This window comes from Oncorhynchus clarkii, chromosome 27 (genome assembly GCF_045791955.1).
Source record: "Oncorhynchus clarkii lewisi isolate Uvic-CL-2024 chromosome 27, UVic_Ocla_1.0, whole genome shotgun sequence".
In the NCBI taxonomy this organism is placed as follows: Eukaryota; Metazoa; Chordata; class Actinopteri; order Salmoniformes; family Salmonidae; genus Oncorhynchus; species Oncorhynchus clarkii.
This window is the reverse complement of record NC_092173.1, coordinates 46,922,777-46,941,875: the sequence shown is the minus strand read 5'-3', so window position 1 is coordinate 46,941,875 and position 19,099 is coordinate 46,922,777. Positions and strand designations below refer to the sequence as shown.

The 19,099-nt window shown below is 42.3% G+C and overlaps 1 protein-coding gene across 1 annotated transcript in view; it reads right to left on the bottom strand.

Moving 5' to 3' along the window:
• LOC139385837 (teneurin transmembrane protein 4) overlaps positions 1-19,099 on the bottom strand; it is a 523,395-nt gene that overhangs the window by 129,829 nt on the left and 374,467 nt on the right. Inside the window, exon 24 of the mRNA XM_071131087.1 lies at positions 11,326-11,558. Coding sequence (XP_070987188.1) covers positions 11,326-11,558 — 233 coding nt within the window. The remainder of the gene's footprint in view (positions 1-11,325; positions 11,559-19,099) is intronic.

The following is a 19,099-nucleotide window of genomic DNA, read 5'->3' as shown; positions in this document are numbered from 1 at the left end:
TGGAGGGATGAAGATATGGAGGGAGGGATGGAGGGGTGGAGGGAGGGAGAAAGAGAGAGGGGGGTGGAGGGAGGGAGGGATGGATGGATGGAGGGGTGGAGGGGGGATGGAGGGAGGGATGAAGGGAAGGAGGGAGGGAGGGGGGATGGAGGGATGGGGGATGGTGGGAGTGATGGAGGTATGGAGGTATGAGGGATGGAGGTATGGAGGTATGAGGGATGGAGGTATGAGGGATGGAGGGATGAGGGATGGAGGTATGAGGGATGGAGGTATGAGGGATGGAGGGATGAGGGATGGAGGTATGAGGGATGGAGGGATGAGGGATGGAGGGATGGAGGTATGGAGGGATGAGGGATGGAGGTATGAAGTATGAGGTATGTAGGTATGGAGGTATGGAGGTATGGAGGGATGGAGGTATGAGGGATGGAGGTATGAGGTATGAGGGATGGAGGTATGGAGGGATGGAGGTATGGAGGTATGAGGGATGGAGGTATGAGGGATGGAGGGATGAGGTATGGAGGTATGAGGGATGGAGGCATGAGGTTTGAGGGATGGAGGTATGAGGGATGGAGGTATGGAGGGATGGAGGTATGAGGTTTGAGGGATGGAGGTATGGAGGGATGGAGGTATGGAGAGATGGAGGTATGAGGGATGAGGGATGGAGGTATGAGGGATGGAGGTATGAGGGATGGAGGTATGGAGGGATGGAGGTATGAGGTTTGAGGGATGGAGGTATGGAGGGATGGAGGTATGGAGGGATGGAGGTATGAGGGATGAGGGATGGAGGTATGAGGGATGGAGTTATGGAGGGATGGAGGTATGACGGATGGAGGTATGAGGGATGGAGGGATGGAGGTATGAGGGATTGAGGTATGAGGGATTGAGGTATGGAGGTATGGATGTATGGAGGGATGGAGTTATGGAGGGATGGTGGGATGAGAGATGGAGGTATGACGGATGGAGGTATGAGGGATGGAGGTATGAGGGACGGAGGTATGGAGGTATGAGGGATGGAGGGATGGAGGTATGAGGGATGGAGGTATGAGGGATGGAGGTATGAGGGATGGAGGTATGGAGGGATGGAGGTATGAGGGATGGAGGGATGGTGGAATGGATGGATGAGGGATGGAGGGATGGCGGGATAGAGGTATAAGGGATGAGGGATGGAGGGATGAGGGATGGATGGATGAGGTATGGAGGGATGGATGTATGAGGGATGGAGGGATGGATGTATGAGGGATGGAGGGATGAGGGATGGAGGGATGGGGGATGAAGGGATGAGGGATGGAGGGATGGGGGATGGAGGGATGGAGGGATGGAGGATTGAGGTATGGAGGGATGGAGGGATGGATGTATGAGGGATGAAGGGATGGATGTATGAGGGATGGAGGGATGGGGCATCGTCAGCTCTAAGTGCATCTCGACTGGTAGTATAACACAATACTTCAATATACTAACACAATACTTCAATATACTAACACAATACATCAATATACTAACACAATACTGCAATATACTAACACAATACATCAATATACTAACACAATACATCAATATACTAACACAATACTTCAATATACTAACACAATACTTCAATATACTAACACAATACATCAATATACTAACACAATACATCAATATACTAACACAATACATCAATATACTAACACAATACATCAATATACTAACACACTACATGTGTTTTAATTACAGTTGTTGGTACACTGGTAGTATAACACAATACAGTTGTTACAGTTGTTGGTATGTGGTCAGTTGATGTTGTATCAATTGTAAATCAATATACTTTGTATTAGCTAATATAGGTCCGACTTTATTGGCTGCTATAGGACCGACTTTATTGGCTGCTATAGGTCAGACTGTATTGGCTGCTATAGGTCAGACTGTATTGGCTGCTATAGGTCAGACTGCTATAGGTCAGACAGTATTAGCTGCTATAGGTCAGACTGCTATAGGTCCGACTTTATTGGCTGCTATAGGACCGACTTTATTGGCTGCTATAGGTCAGACTGTATTGGCTGCTATAGGTCAGACTGCTATAGGTCAGACTGTATTGGCTGCTATAGGTCAGACTGTATTGGCTGCTATAGGTCAGACTGTATTAGCTGCTATAGGTCAGACTGTATTGGCTGCTATATGTCAGACTGTATTGGCTGCTATATGTCAGACTGTATTGGCTGCTATAGGTCAGACTGTATTGGCTGCTATAGGTCAGACTGTATTGGCTGATATAGGTCAGACTGCTACAGGTCAGACTGTATTGGCTGCTATATGTCAGACTGTATTGGCTGCTATAGGTCAGACTGTATTGGCTGCTATAGGTCAGACTGCTATAGGTCAGACTGTATTGGCTGCTATAGGTCAGACTGTATTGGCTCCTATAGGTCAGACTGTATTGGCTGCTATAGGTCAGACTGCTATAGGTCAGACTGTATTGGCTGCTATAGGTCAGACTGTATTAGCTGCTATATGTCAGACTGTATTGGCTGCTATAGGTCAGACTGTATTAGCTGCTATATGTCAGACTGTATTGGCTGCTATAGGTCAGACTGTATTAGCTGCTATAGGTCAGACAGTATTGGCTGCTATAGGTCAGACTGTATTGGCTGCTATAGGTCAGACTGCTATAGGTCAGAATGTATTGGCTGCTATAGGTCAGACTGTATTAGCTGCTATAGGTCAGACTGTATTGGCTGCTATAGGTCAGACTGCTATAGGTCAGACTGTATTGGCTGCTATAGGTCAGACTGTATTAGCTGCTATATGTCAGACTGTATTGGCTGCTATAGGTCAGACTGTATTAGCTGCTATATGTCAGACTGTATTGGCTGCTATAGGTCAGACTGTATTAGCTGCTATAGGTCAGACAGTATTGGCTGCTATAGGTCAGACTGTATTGGCTGCTATAGGTCAGACTGCTATAGGTCAGAATGTATTGGCTGCTATAGGTCAGACTGCTATAGGTCAGACTGCTATAGGTCAGACTGTATTGGCTGCTATAGGTCAGACTGTATTGGCTGCTATAGCTCAGACTGCTACAGGTCAGACTGTATTGGCTGCAATAGGTCAGACTGTATTGGCTGCTATAGGTCAGACTGCTATAGGTCAGACTGTATTGGCTGCTATAGGTCAGACTGTATTAGCTGCTATAGGTCAGACTGTATTGGCTGCTATAGGTCAGACTGTATTGGCTGCTATAGGTCAGACTGTATTGGCTGCTATAGGTCAGACTGTATTAGCTGCTATAGGTCAGACTGTATTAGCTGCTATAGGTCAGACTGTATTTGCTGCTATAGGTCAGACTGTATTAGCTGCTATAGGTCAGACTGTATTGGCTGCTATAGGTCAGACTGTATTGGCTGCTATAGGTCAGACTGTATTGGCTGCTATAGGTCAGACTGTATTAGCTGCTATAGGTCAGACTGTAATGGCTGCTATAGGTCAGACTGCTATAGGTCAGACTGTATTGGCTGCTATATGTCAGACTGTATTGGCTGCTATAGGTCAGACTGTATTAGCTGCTATAGGTCAGACTGTATTAGCTGCTATAGGTCAGACTGTATTGGCTGCTATAGGTCAGACTGTATTAGCTGCTATAGGTCAGACTGCTATAGGTCAGACTGTATTAGCTGCTATAGGTCAGACTGCTATAGGTCCGACTTTATTGGCTGCTATAGGACCGACTTTATTGGCTGCTATAGGTCAGACTGTATTGGCTGCTATAGGTCAGACTGCTATAGGTCAGACTGTATTGGCTGCTATAGGTCAGACTGTATTGGCTGCTATAGGTCAGACTGTATTAGCTGCTATAGGTCAGACTGTATTGGCTGCTATATGTCAGACTGTATTGGCTGCTATAGGTCAGACTGCTATAGGTCAGACTGTATTGGCTGCTATAGGTCAGACTGTATTAGCTGCTATATGTCAGACTGTATTGGCTGCTATAGGTCAGACTGTATTAGCTGCTATATGTCAGACTGTATTGGCTGCTATAGGTCAGACTGTATTGGCTGCTGTAGGTCAGACTGTATTAGCTGCTATATGTCAGACTGTATTGGCTGCTATAGGTCAGACTGTATTGGCTGCTATAGGACCGACTTTATTGGCTGCTATAGGTCAGACTGTATTGGCTGCTATAGGTCAGACTGCTATAGGTCAGACTGTATTGGCTGCTATAGGTCAGACTGTATTGGCTGCTATAGGTCAGACTGTATTAGCTGCTATAGGTCAGACTGCTATAGGTCAGACTGTATTGGCTGCTATAGGTCAGACTGTATTGGCTGCTATAGGTCAGACTGTATTAGCTGCTATAGGTCAGACTGTATTGGCTGCTATATGTCAGACTGTATTGGCTGCTATAGGTCAGACTGCTATAGGTCAGACTGTATTGGCTGCTATAGGTCAGACTGTATTAGCTGCTATATGTCAGACTGTATTGGCTGCTATAGGTCAGACTGTATTAGCTGCTATATGTCAGACTGTATTGGCTGCTATAGGTCAGACTGTATTGGCTGCTATAGGTCAGACTGTATTGGCTGCTATAGGTCAGACTGTATTGGCTGCTATAGGTCAGACTGTATTAGCTGCTATAGGTCAGACTGTAATGGCTGCTATAGGTCAGACTGCTATAGGTCAGACTGTATTGGCTGCTATATGTCAGACTGTATTGGCTGCTATAGGTCAGACTGTATTAGCTGCTATAGGTCAGACTGTATTAGCTGCTATAGGTCAGACTGTATTGGCTGCTATAGGTCAGACTGTATTAGCTGCTATAGGTCAGACTGCTATAGGTCAGACTGTATTAGCTGCTATAGGTCAGACTGCTATAGGTCCGACTTTATTGGCTGCTATAGGACCGACTTTATTGGCTGCTATAGGTCAGACTGTATTGGCTGCTATAGGTCAGACTGCTATAGGTCAGACTGTATTGGCTGCTATAGGTCAGACTGTATTGGCTGCTATAGGTCAGACTGTATTAGCTGCTATAGGTCAGACTGTATTGGCTGCTATATGTCAGACTGTATTGGCTGCTATATGTCAGACTGTATTGGCTGCTATAGGTCAGACTGTATTGGCTGCTATAGGTCAGACTGTATTGGCTGATATAGGTCAGACTGCTACAGGTCAGACTGTATTGGCTGCTATATGTCAGACTGTATTGGCTGCTATAGGTCAGACTGTATTGGCTGCTATAGGTCAGACTGCTATAGGTCAGACTGTATTGGCTGCTATAGGTCAGACTGTATTGGCTCCTATAGGTCAGACTGTATTGGCTGCTATAGGTCAGACTGCTATAGGTCAGACTGTATTGGCTGCTATAGGTCAGACTGTATTAGCTGCTATATGTCAGACTGTATTGGCTGCTATAGGTCAGACTGTATTAGCTGCTATATGTCAGACTGTATTGGCTGCTATAGGTCAGACTGTATTAGCTGCTATAGGTCAGACAGTATTGGCTGCTATAGGTCAGACTGTATTGGCTGCTATAGGTCAGACTGCTATAGGTCAGAATGTATTGGCTGCTATAGGTCAGACTGTATTAGCTGCTATAGGTCAGACTGTATTGGCTGCTATAGGTCAGACTGCTATAGGTCAGACTGTATTGGCTGCTATAGGTCAGACTGTATTAGCTGCTATATGTCAGACTGTATTGGCTGCTATAGGTCAGACTGTATTAGCTGCTATATGTCAGACTGTATTGGCTGCTATAGGTCAGACTGTATTAGCTGCTATAGGTCAGACAGTATTGGCTGCTATAGGTCAGACTGTATTGGCTGCTATAGGTCAGACTGCTATAGGTCAGAATGTATTGGCTGCTATAGGTCAGACTGCTATAGGTCAGACTGCTATAGGTCAGACTGTATTGGCTGCTATAGGTCAGACTGTATTGGCTGCTATAGCTCAGACTGCTACAGGTCAGACTGTATTGGCTGCAATAGGTCAGACTGTATTGGCTGCTATAGGTCAGACTGCTATAGGTCAGACTGTATTGGCTGCTATAGGTCAGACTGTATTAGCTGCTATAGGTCAGACTGTATTGGCTGCTATAGGTCAGACTGTATTGGCTGCTATAGGTCAGACTGTATTGGCTGCTATAGGTCAGACTGTATTAGCTGCTATAGGTCAGACTGTATTAGCTGCTATAGGTCAGACTGTATTTGCTGCTATAGGTCAGACTGTATTAGCTGCTATAGGTCAGACTGTATTGGCTGCTATAGGTCAGACTGTATTGGCTGCTATAGGTCAGACTGTATTGGCTGCTATAGGTCAGACTGTATTAGCTGCTATAGGTCAGACTGTAATGGCTGCTATAGGTCAGACTGCTATAGGTCAGACTGTATTGGCTGCTATATGTCAGACTGTATTGGCTGCTATAGGTCAGACTGTATTAGCTGCTATAGGTCAGACTGTATTAGCTGCTATAGGTCAGACTGTATTGGCTGCTATAGGTCAGACTGTATTAGCTGCTATAGGTCAGACTGCTATAGGTCAGACTGTATTAGCTGCTATAGGTCAGACTGCTATAGGTCCGACTTTATTGGCTGCTATAGGACCGACTTTATTGGCTGCTATAGGTCAGACTGTATTGGCTGCTATAGGTCAGACTGCTATAGGTCAGACTGTATTGGCTGCTATAGGTCAGACTGTATTGGCTGCTATAGGTCAGACTGTATTAGCTGCTATAGGTCAGACTGTATTGGCTGCTATATGTCAGACTGTATTGGCTGCTATAGGTCAGACTGCTATAGGTCAGACTGTATTGGCTGCTATAGGTCAGACTGTATTAGCTGCTATATGTCAGACTGTATTGGCTGCTATAGGTCAGACTGTATTAGCTGCTATATGTCAGACTGTATTGGCTGCTATAGGTCAGACTGTATTGGCTGCTATAGGTCAGACTGTATTAGCTGCTATATGTCAGACTGTATTGGCTGCTATAGGTCAGACTGTATTGGCTGCTATAGGACCGACTTTATTGGCTGCTATAGGTCAGACTGTATTGGCTGCTATAGGTCAGACTGCTATAGGTCAGACTGTATTGGCTGCTATAGGTCAGACTGTATTGGCTGCTATAGGTCAGACTGTATTAGCTGCTATAGGTCAGACTGCTATAGGTCAGACTGTATTGGCTGCTATAGGTCAGACTGTATTGGCTGCTATAGGTCAGACTGTATTAGCTGCTATAGGTCAGACTGTATTGGCTGCTATATGTCAGACTGTATTGGCTGCTATAGGTCAGACTGCTATAGGTCAGACTGTATTGGCTGCTATAGGTCAGACTGTATTAGCTGCTATATGTCAGACTGTATTGGCTGCTATAGGTCAGACTGTATTAGCTGCTATATGTCAGACTGTATTGGCTGCTATAGGTCAGACTGTATTGGCTGCTATAGGTCAGACTGTATTGGCTGCTATAGGTCAGACTGTATTGGCTGCTATAGGTCAGACTGTATTAGCTGCTATAGGTCAGACTGTAATGGCTGCTATAGGTCAGACTGCTATAGGTCAGACTGTATTGGCTGCTATATGTCAGACTGTATTGGCTGCTATAGGTCAGACTGTATTAGCTGCTATAGGTCAGACTGTATTAGCTGCTATAGGTCAGACTGTATTGGCTGCTATAGGTCAGACTGTATTAGCTGCTATAGGTCAGACTGCTATAGGTCAGACTGTATTAGCTGCTATAGGTCAGACTGCTATAGGTCCGACTTTATTGGCTGCTATAGGACCGACTTTATTGGCTGCTATAGGTCAGACTGTATTGGCTGCTATAGGTCAGACTGCTATAGGTCAGACTGTATTGGCTGCTATAGGTCAGACTGTATTGGCTGCTATAGGTCAGACTGTATTAGCTGCTATAGGTCAGACTGTATTGGCTGCTATATGTCAGACTGTATTGGCTGCTATATGTCAGACTGTATTGGCTGCTATAGGTCAGACTGTATTGGCTGCTATAGGTCAGACTGTATTGGCTGATATAGGTCAGACTGCTACAGGTCAGACTGTATTGGCTGCTATATGTCAGACTGTATTGGCTGCTATAGGTCAGACTGTATTGGCTGCTATAGGTCAGACTGCTATAGGTCAGACTGTATTGGCTGCTATAGGTCAGACTGTATTGGCTCCTATAGGTCAGACTGTATTGGCTGCTATAGGTCAGACTGCTATAGGTCAGACTGTATTGGCTGCTATAGGTCAGACTGTATTAGCTGCTATATGTCAGACTGTATTGGCTGCTATAGGTCAGACTGTATTAGCTGCTATATGTCAGACTGTATTGGCTGCTATAGGTCAGACTGTATTGGCTGCTATAGGTCAGACTGTATTAGCTGCTATAGGTCAGACAGTATTGGCTGCTATAGGTCAGACTGTATTGGCTGCTATAGGTCAGACTGCTATAGGTCAGAATGTATTGGCTGCTATAGGTCAGACTGCTATAGGTCAGACTGCTATAGGTCAGACTGTATTGGCTGCTATAGGTCAGACTGTATTGGCTGCTATAGCTCAGACTGCTACAGGTCAGACTGTATTGGCTGCAATAGGTCAGACTGTATTGGCTGCTATAGGTCAGACTGCTATAGGTCAGACTGTATTGGCTGCTATAGGTCAGACTGTATTAGCTGCTATAGGTCAGACTGTATTGGCTGCTATAGGTCAGACTGTATTGGCTGCTATAGGTCAGACTGTATTGGCTGCTATAGGTCAGACTGTATTAGCTGCTATAGGTCAGACTGTATTAGCTGCTATAGGTCAGACTGTATTGGCTGCTATAGGTCAGACTGTATTAGCTGCTATAGGTCAGACTGTATTGGCTGCTATAGGTCAGACTGTATTAGCTGCTATAGGTCAGACTGTATTGGCTGCTATAGGTCAGACTGTATTGGCTGCTATAGGTCAGACTGTATTGGCTACTATAGGTCAGACTGTATTGGCTGCTATAGGTCAGACTGTATTAGCTGCTATAGGTCAGACTGTAATGGCTGCTATAGGTCAGACTGCTATAGGTCAGACTGTATTGGCTGCTATATGTCAGACTGTATTGGCTGCTATAGGTCAGACTGTATTAGCTGCTATAGGTCAGACTGTATTAGCTGCTATAGGTCAGACTGTATTGGCTGCTATAGGTCAGACTGTATTAGCTGCTATAGGTCAGACTGCTATAGGTCAGACTGTATTAGCTGCTATAGGTCAGACTGTATTAGCTGCTATAGGTCAGACTGCTATAGGTCAGACTGTAATGGCTGCTATAGGTCAGACTGTATTAGCTGCTATAGGTCAGACTGTATTAGCTGCTATAGGTCAGACTGTATTAGCTGCTATAGGTCAGACTGTATTGGCTGCTATAGGTCAGACTGTATTAGCTGCTATAGGTCAGACTGCTATAGGTCAGACTGTATTAGCTGCTATAGGTCAGACTGTATTAGCTGCTATAGGTCAGACTGCATTGGCTGCTATAGGTCAGACTGTATTAGCTGCTATAGGTCAGACTGCTATAGGTCAGACTGTATTAGCTGCTATAGGTCAGACTGTATTAGCTGCTATAGGTCAGACTGCTATAGGTCAGACTGTAATGGCTGCTATAGGTCAGACTGTATTCGCTGCTATAGGTCAGACTGTATTAGCTGCTATAGGTCAGACTGTATTGGCTGCTATAGGTCAGACTGCTATAGGTCAGACAGTATTAGCTGCTATAGGTCAGACTGTATTAGCTGCTATAGGTCAGACTGCTATAGGTCAGACAGTATTAGCTGCTATAGGTCAGACTGTATTAGCTGCTATAGGTCAGACTGCTATAGGACAGACTGTATTAGCTGCTATAGGTCAGACTGTAATGGCTGCTATAGGTCAGACTGTATTAGCTGCTATAGGTCAGACTGCTATAGGTCAGAATGTATTAGCTGCTATAGGTCAGACTGTATTAGCTGCTATAGGTCAGACTGTATTAGCTGCTATAGGTCAGACTGCTATAGGTCAGACTGTATTAGCTGCTATAGGTCAGACTACAATGGCTGCTATAGGTCAGACTGTATTAGCTGCTATAGGTCAGACTGCAATGGCTGCTATAAACAGACATGGAGGTCCTGGTTAATTGTAATACTCTTTTCACAGTTGTTCCCTGTTTAAAGGTTTTCTGGGCAGCAGGCTTGTTTCAGGGTTATTTCTGAATGTGATGAATCACTGTGTGTGTGTGTGTGTGTGGGGGGGGGGGGGGGGGGGGCTCTCAGGCTTACAAACACACATAAACACACACACACACACAAACACACAAATACACACACAAACACAAACACACAAACAAGCGCACACACAAACAAACACATAAACACACACACACACACAATCACACAATCACACAGTCACACAAACACACACACACAAACAAGCACACACACAAACACACACACACACATACACAATCACACACAAACACACACACACACAATCACACAAACACACACACACACACACACAAATACACACACACAAACACACAAATACACACACACACAAACACACAAATACACACACACACATACACAATCACACACAAACAAACACACAAATACACACACACACAAACACACACACACACACAATCACATACTCCTCAGCGCTTCCTGATTCTCCACTATTTTACAAGGTTCAAAGAGGGCTGTGTGTTTTGTAGGCCTGCGAGAGATAACATTTTATAATCCAATGTGTCAAACATGAAGTGTATTGATCTGGTCTTTTCCAGTTACAGTATGTTCCCAGTCAGCTAACCCTCTAACCCATCAGTAACCCTGAACTAGCAGAAACCTTACACTGAAGTTATGTCCCCTGTCAGCTAACCCTCTAACCCATCAGTAACCCTGAACTAGCAGTAACCTTACACTGAAGTTATGTCCCCTGTCAGCTAACCCTCTAACCCATCAGTAACCCTGAACTAGCAGTAACCTTAAACTGAAGCTATGTTCCAGTCAGCTAACCCTCTAACCCATCAGTAACCCTGAACTAGCAGTAACCTTAAACTGAAGCTATGTCCCCTGTCAGCTAACCCTCTAACCCATCAGTAACCCTGAACTAGCAGTAACCTTAAACTGAAGCTATGTTCCCAGTCAGCTAACCCTCTAACCCATCAGTAACCCTGAACTAGCAGTAACCTCACACTGAAGTCTACCCAACCAGATTAGTAGTGTCAGAGCGTAAGGGAAACAGCCACATGATATGATCTTTCAACAGTCCTTTTTTTCCCCTGTTCCAATATACACACCTCCCAAAATGCACCTGTTATGTTAGGTACAACCTGAAATGTTATGCCCATACCTCGTGGGTTGGTGAGCGTGGCCTCCACAGCCTTGCCCCCATCTCCACATCGTGTCTCGTCGTAGGGTAGACACTGGTCTCCAGTCCCGGCTACCAGCTCCAGGTTCTTGGCCACATCTTTTATGGCGCTCAGAGACTTCACCTTGAACACCTTCCTAGTGCTGGTGTCTGACAGGTAAACAGCCCCAGACACAGGACTACTGGTCAGGTAGTACTTATGGGCCGGGCTGTTACTGGAGAGAGGAGACAGAAAAGAGAAGAGCATCGGTCAAGCTGGGAGGGATGCAATGTCTTTACTATAACTACTACCTAATGCCTTCAATATAACTACTACCTAATGCCTTCAATATAACTACTACCTAATGCCTTCAATATAACTAATACCTTCAATATAACTACTACCTTCAATATAACTACTACCTTCAATATAACTACTACCTTCAATATAACTACTACCTTCAATATAACTACTACCTTTAATATAACTACTACCTTCAATATAAATACTACCTTCAATATAACTACTAACTACTACCTTCAATATAACTACTACCTTCAATATAACTACTACCTTCAATATAACTACTACCTTTAATATAACTACTACCTTCAATATAACTACTACCTTCAATATAACTACTACCTTCAATATAACTACTACCTTTAATATAACTACTACCTTCAATATAAATACTACCTTCAATATAACTACTAACTACTACCTTCAATATAACTACTACCTTTAATATAACTACTACCTTCAATATAACTACTACCTTCAATATAACTACTACCTACTACCTTCAATATAACTACTACCTAATGCCTTCAATATAACTACTACCTTCAATATAACTACTACCTTCAATATAACTACTACCTTCAATATAACTACTACCTTCAATATAACTACTACCTTCAATATAACTACTACCTACTACCTTCAATATAACTACTACCTAATGCCTTCAATATAACTACTACCTACTACCTTCAATATAACTACTACCTAATGCCTTCAATATAACTACTACCTACTACCTTCAATATAACTACTACCTACTACCTTCAATATAACTACTACCTAATGCCTTCAATATAACTACTACCTAATGCCTTCAATATAACTACTACCTTCAATATAACTACTACCTTCAATATAACTACTACCTTCAATATAACTACTACCTTCAATATAACTACTACCTTCAATATAACTACTACCTTCAATATAACTACTAACTACTACCTTCAATATAACTACTACCTAATGCCTTCAATATAACTACTAACTACTACCTTCAATATAACTACTACCTAATGCCTTCAATATAACTACTAACTACTACCTTCAATATAACTACTACCTAATGCCTTCAATATAACTACTAACTAATGCCTTCAATTTAACTACTACCTTCAATATAACTACTACCTTCAATATAACTACTACCTTCAATATAACTACTACCTTCAATATAACTACTACCTACTACCTTCAATATAACTACTACCTTCAATATAACTACTACCTTCAATATAACTACTACCTTCAATATAACTACTACCTTCAATATAACTACTACCTTCAATATAACTACTACCTAATGCCTTCAATATAACTACTACCTTCAATATAACTACTACCTTCAATATAACTACTACCATCAATATAACTACTACCTTCAATATAACTACTACCTTCAATATAACTACTACCTTCAATATAACTACTACCTAATGCCTTCAATATAACTACTACCTTCAATATAACTACTACCTTCAATATAACTACTACCTTCAATATAACTACTACCTTCAATATAACTACTACCTTCAATATAACTACTACCTTCAATATAACTACTACCTTCAATATAACTACTACCTTCAATATAACTACTACCTACTACCTTCAATATAACTACTACCTTCAATATAACTACTACCTTCAATATAACTACTACCTACTACCTTCAATATAACTACTACCTTCAATATAACTACTACCTTCAATATAACTACTACCTTCAATATAACTACTACCTTCAATATAACTACTACCTTCAATATAACTACTACCATCAATATAACTAATGCCTTCAATATAACTACTACCTTCAATATAACTACTACCTTCAATATAACTACTACCTTCAATATAACTACTACCTACTACCTTCAATATAACTACTACCTTCAATATAACTACTACCTTCAATATAACTACTAACTACTACCTTCAATATAACTACTACCTAATGCCTTCAATATAACTACTAACTACTACCTTCAATATAACTACTACCTAATGCCTTCAATATAACTACTACCTTCAATATAACTACTACCTTCAATATAACTACTACCTTCAATATAACTACTACCTACTACCTTCAATATAACTACTACCTACTACCTTCAATATAACTACTACCTACTACCTTCAATATAACTACTACCTTCAATATAACTACTACCTTCAATATAACTACTACCTTCAATATAACTACTACCTTCAATATAACTACTACCTTCAATATAACTACTACCTTCAATATAACTACTACCTTCAATATAACTACTACCTTCAATATAACTACTACCTTCAATATAACTACTACCTAATGCCTTCAATATAACTACTACCTTCAATATAACTACGACCTTCAATATAACTACTACCTAATGCCTTCAATATAACTACTACCTTCAATATAACTACTACCTTCAATATAACTACTACCTTCAATATAACTACTACCTTCAATATAACTACTACCTTCAATATAACTACTACCTTCAATATAACTACTACCTTCAATATAACTACTACCTTAAATATAACTACCACCTTCAATATAACTACTACCTTCAATATAACTACTACCTTCAATATAACTACTAACTACTACCTTCAATATAACTACTACCTTCAATATAACTACTACCTAATGCCTTCAATATAACTACTACCTTCAATATAACTACTACCTTCAATATAACTACTACCTACTACCTTCAATATAACTACTACCTTCAATATAACTACTACCTTCAATATAACTACTACCTTCAATATAACTACTACCTTCAATATAACTACTACCTTCAATATAACTACTACCTACTACCTTCAATATAACTACTACCTAATGCCTTCAATATAACTACTACCTACTACCTTCAATATAACTACTACCTTCAATATAACTACTACCTTCAATATAACTACTACCTTCAATATAACTACTACCTTCAATATAACTACTACCTTCAATATAACTACTACCTTCAATATAACTACTACCTTCAATATAACTACTACCTTCAATATAACTACTACCTAATGCCTTCAATATAACTACTACCTACTACCTTCAATATAACTACTACCTAATGCCTTCAATATAACTACTACCTAATGCCTTCAATATAACTACTACCTTCAATATAACTACTACCTTCAATATAACTACTACCTTCAATATAACTACTACCTAATGCCTTCAATATAACTACTACCTACTACCTTCAATATAACTACTACCTAATGCCTTCAATATAACTACTACCTAATGCCTTCAATATAACTACCACCTTCAATATAACTACTACCTTCATTATAACTACTACCTAATGCCTTCAATATAACTACTACCTTCAATATAACTACCACCTTCAATATAACTACTACCTTCAATATAACTACTACCTTCAATATAACTACTACCTTCAATATAACTACTACCTTCAATATAACTACTACCTTCAATATAACTACTAACTACTACCTTCAATATAACTACTACCTAATGCCTGTAATATAACTACTACCTTCAATATAACTACTACCTTCAATATAACTACTACCTTCAATATAACTACTACCTTCAATATAACTACTACCTTCAATATAACTACTACCTTCAATATAACTACTACCTTCAATATAACTACTACCTTCAATATAACTACTACCTTCAATATAACTACTACCTTCAATATAACTACTACCTTCAATATAACTACCACCTTCAATATAACTACTACCTTCAATATAACTACTACCTTCAATATAACTACTACCTAATGCCTTCAATATAACTACTACCTAATGCCTTCAATATAACTACCACCTTCAATATAACTACTACCTTCAATATAACTACTACCTTCAATATAACTACTACCTTCAATATAACTACTACCATCAATATAACTACTACCTTCAATATAACTACTACCATCAATATAACTACTACCTTCAATATAACTACTACCTTCAATATAACTACTACCTACTACCTTCAATATAACTACTACCTAATGCCTGCAATATAACTACTACCTTCAATATAACTACTACCTTCAATATAACTACTACCTTCAATATAACTCAAATCAAATCAAATCAAATCAAATTTTATTTGTCACATACACATGGTTAGCAGATGTTAATGCGAGTGTAGCGAAATGCTTGTGCTTCTAGTTCCGACAATGCAGTAATAACAAGTAATCTAACTAACAATTCCAAAACTACTGTCTTATACACAGTGTAAGGGGATAAAGAATATGTACATAAGGATATATGAATGAGTGATGGTACAGAGCAGCATAGGCAAGATACAGTAGATGGTATCGGGTACAGTATGTACAAATGAGATGAGTATGTAAACAAAGTGGCATAGTATAGTATAAAGTGGCTAGTGATACATGTATTACATAAGGATACCGTCGATGATATAGAGTACAGTATATACGTATGCGTATGAGATGAATAATGTAGGGTAAGTAACATTTATATAAGGTAGCATTGTTTAAAGTGGCTAGTGATATATTTACATCATTTCCCATCAATTCCCATTATTAAAGTGGCTGGAGTTGAGTCAGTGTCAGTGTGTTGGCAGCAGCCACTCAGTGTTAGTGGTGGCTGTTTAACAGTCTGATGGCCTTGAGATAGAAGCTGTTTTTCAGTCTCTCGGTCCCAGCTTTGATGCACCTGTACTGACCTCGCCTTCTGGATGATAGCGGGGTGAACAGGCAGTGGCTCGGGTGGTTGATGTCCTTGATGATCTTTATGGCCTTCCTGTGACATCGGGTGGTGTAGGTGTCCTGGAGGGCAGGTAGTTTGCCCCCGGTGATGCGTTGTGCAGACCTCACTACCCTCTGGAGAGCCTTACGGTTGAGGGCGGTGCAGTTGCCATACCAGGCGGTGATACAGCCCGCCAGGATGCTCTCGATTGTGCATCTGTAGAAGTTTGTGAGTGCTTTTGGTGACAAGCCGAATTTCTTCAGCCTCCTGAGGTTGAAGAGGCGCTGCTGCGCCTTCTTCACGATGCTGTCTGTGTGAGTGGACCAATTCAGTTTGTCTGTGATGTGTATGCCGAGGAACTTAAAACTTGCTACCCTCTCCACTACTGTTCCATCGATGTGGATAGGGGGGTGTTCCCTCTGCTGTTTCCTGAAGTCCACAATCATCTCCTTAGTTTTGTTGACGTTGAGTGTGAGGTTGTTTTCCTGACACCACACTCCGAGGGCCCTCACCTCCTCCCTGTAGGCCGTCTCATCGTTGTTGGTAATCAAGCCTACCACTGTTGTGTCGTCCGCAAACTTGATGATTGAGTTGGAGGCGTGCGTGGCCACGCAGTCGTGGGTGAACAGGGAGTACAGGAGAGGGCTCAGAACGCAACCTTGTGGGGCCCCAGTGTTGAGGATCAGCGGGGAGGAGATGTTGTTGCCTACCCTCACCACCTGGGGGCGGCCCGTCAGGAAGTCCAGTACCCAGTTGCACAGGGCGGGGTCGAGACCCAGGGTCTCGAGCTTGATGACGAGCTTGGAGGGTACTATGGTGTTGAATGCCGAGCTGTAGTCGATGAACAGCATTCTCACATAGGTATTCCTCTTGTCCAGATGGGTTAGGGCAGTGTGCAGTGTGGTTGAGATTGCATCGTCTGTGGACCTATTTGGGCGGTAAGCAAATTGGAGTGGGTCTAGGGTGTCAGGTAGGGTGGAGGTGATATGGTCCTTGACTAGTCTCTCAAAGCACTTCATGATGACGGATGTGAGTGCTACGGGGCGGTAGTCATTTAGCTCAGTTACCTTAGCTTTCTTGGGAACAGGAACAATGGTGGCCCTCTTGAAGCATGTGGGAACAGCAGACTGGTATAGGGATTGATTGAATATGTCCGTAAACACACCGGCCAGCTGGTCTGCGCATGCTCTGAGGGCGCGGCTGGGGATGCCATCTGGGCCTGCAGCCTTGCGAGGGTTAACACGTTTAAATGTCTTACTCACCTCGGCTGCAGTGAAGGAGAGACCGCATGTTTTCGTTGCAGGCCGTGTCAGTGGCACTGTATTGTCCTCAAAGCGGGCAAAAAAGTTATTTAGTCTGCCTGGGAGCAAGACATCCTGGTCCGTGACTGGGCTGGGTTTCTTCCTGTAGTCCGTGATTGACTGTAGACCCTGCCACATGCCTCTTGTGTCTGAGCCGTTGAATTGAGATTCTACTTTGTCTCTGTACTGGCGCTTAGCTTGTTTGATAGCCTTGCGGAGGGAATAGCTGCACTGTTTGTATTCGGTCATGTTACCAGACACCTTGCCCTGATTAAAAGCAGTGGTTCGCGCTTTCAGTTTCACACGAATGCTGCCATCAATCCACGGTTTCTGGTTAGGGAATGTTTTAATCGTTGCTATGGGAACGACATCTTCAACGCACGTTCTAATGAACTCGCACACCGAATCAGCGTATTCGTCAATGTTGTTATCTGATGCAATACGAAACATCTCCCAGTCCACGTGATGGAAGCAGTCTTGGAGTGTGGAGTCAGCTTGGTCGGACCAGCGTTGGACAGACCTCAGCGTGGGAGCCTCTTGTTTTAGTTTCTGTCTGTAGGCAGGGATCAACAAAATGGAGTCGTGGTCAGCTTTTCCGAAAGGGGGGCGGGGCAGGGCCTTATATGCGTCGCGGAAGTTAGAGTAACAATGGTCCAAGGTCTTTCCTCCCCTGGTTGCGCAATCGATATGCTGATAAAATTTGGGGAGTCTTGTTTTCAGATTAGCCTTGTTAAAATCCCCAGCTACAATGAATGCAGCCTCCGGATAAATTGTTTCCAGTTTGCAGAGAGTTAAATAAAGTTCGTTCAGAGCCATTGATGTGTCTGCTTGGGGGGGGATATATACGGCTGTGATTATAATCGAAGAGAATTCTCTTGGTAGATAATGCGGTCTACATTTGATTGTGAGGAATTCTAAATCAGGTGAACAGAAGGATTTGAGTTCCTGTATGTTTCTTTCATCGCACCATGTCACGTTAGTCATAAGGCATACGCCCCCGCCCCTCTTTTTACCAGAAAGATGTTTTTTCCTGTCTGCGCGATGCGTGGAGAAACCTGTTGGCTGCACCGCTTCGGATTGCGTCTCTCCAGTAAGCCACGTTTCCGTGAAGCAAAGAACGTTACAGTCTCTGATGTCCCTCTGGAATGCTACCCTTGCTCGGATTTCATCAACCTTGTTGTCAAGAGACTGGACATTGGCAAGAAGAATGCTAGGGAGTGGTGCGCGCTGTGCCCGTCTCCGGAGTCTGACCAGAAGACCGCCTCGTTTCCCTCTCTTTCGGAGTCGTTTTTTTGGGTCGCTGCATAGGATCCACTCAGTTGTCCTGTTTGTAAGGCAGAACACAGGATCCGCGTCGCGAAAAACATATTCTTGGTCGTACTGATGGTGAGTTGATGCTGATCTTATATTCAGTAGTTCTTCTCGACTGTATGTAATG